This window comes from Trypanosoma grayi, assembly GCF_000691245.1.
Source record: "Trypanosoma grayi strain ANR4 Tgr_2124_V1, whole genome shotgun sequence".
Classification (NCBI taxonomy): domain Eukaryota; phylum Euglenozoa; class Kinetoplastea; order Trypanosomatida; family Trypanosomatidae; genus Trypanosoma; species Trypanosoma grayi.
Window position 1 is genome coordinate 1 of NW_008827742.1, and position 1,291 is coordinate 1,291.

At 59.3% G+C, this 1,291-nt stretch overlaps 1 protein-coding gene across 1 annotated transcript; it reads right to left on the minus strand.

The window, feature by feature from the left end:
• Positions 1-5: 5 nt before the first annotated feature.
• Positions 6-1,163, minus strand: DQ04_21241000 (hypothetical protein; the record flags this gene model as incomplete). Its single annotated transcript, XM_009317993.1, has 1 exon — positions 6-1,163. One exon carries the CDS (start codon positions 1,161-1,163, stop codon positions 6-8), a length of 1,158 nt encoding a protein of 385 aa, XP_009316268.1.
• Positions 1,164-1,291: the final 128 nt, after the last annotated feature.

Below are 1,291 nucleotides of genomic sequence, written 5' to 3' on the forward strand. Positions count from 1 at the left end.
ATGCCTCAGCACGCAGCCAGAAGGGCCAGCGCACTCAGCAGCAGCAGCAGCGGCACCCCACGCACCCACGCAGGGCTGTCGCTGGCGTCCGCCGCGTTGCGCATCAGCGCCCTCCCATTCTTGCCGGACCGAGCCGCGCCCTGGGAAAGCTGCTTCCAGTCCTGCTCTGCCAGAACCCTTTCAGAATCAACGGAATTCTCTGCGTCGTCCACGCCTTCTCTTGCATATTCAACAGCCTTCACTGCATCTCCTGCGTATTCATGAAGCACCGCAGCGGTTTTTTTCATATATGTCTTGTTCTCTTGTGCCTTATTGGCGAATTCCGCTGTGGTTTTAAGCTTCAGCGCAATATAGGCAGTGATGTCCGAGGTATCATCGCCGTTGAGCGGCACGCCTTCAGCATTGTCCTCAATCTTCACTTTGTCGAACGTCACCACCTGCTTGACGGCCTGTGTTGCCATGTAGGCCGCGGTAGCCGCCTCCCTCGCATTCTTCGCCGACTCCAATGCCTTTGTCGCGATCTCCTCCGCCTTCTCCGCCGCCACGTTGGCATCGTTAGCAGCGACAGTGGCCTTTGATGCCGCGGTGCTGATCTTCTTCACGTACTCCTTCGTGGACGATGACGACCAACTTGACAGTCGCCCTGCTTCGCCTGCTTTCGCTTGCGCCTCGACCACCGTCGTCCGTGCCTTCCGTGCCTTCTCCAGCGCCCGCTTGGACCGGTTCTCAACCGCCTCCGCATTCTTTTTGGCTTCCAAAGCCTTTGCTTCCAGCTCTTTCTGTTTATTTGCTATATCATCGCCGGCTCCATTTACGCGTTGACTCCCGTTCAGCGTCTCCGCAGTCCTTGCAATTTCTGTATTCAAGTCATTTGCTGCCGTCTGGAGTTCTGTTGCAACCTTTGCAGCGTTATCCGCTGCTGACGTGGCGGCCGCAGCTGCCTCTTGTGCATCCTTTGCAGCGTCCTTCGCCTCTGTCACTGCCTCCGTGGAACGATCCGCCGACTCCCTCACCAACTCTGCTGCCTTCCTGGCTGCTTCTTCGTCCTCCCTTTGTCTCGCCTCAGCCATGGCAATCGGGACCTCCCTGGCCTCCTGCGTCGCATTTCCAGCACCGTGCACCACAGCCGCCGCGTCAGCCACCACCAGTGTGGCGTTGCCCATCGCCAGTTGGGCCCACTCGCTTGCATTCTTCGCACTCGCCCTCGACTTCTCCGCGCTCAAGACCGCCCCAGCGGCAGCCGCGGCCGCATTGAAGGCCTCGCGAGAGGCGCTTCTGTCGTTGAATGCGT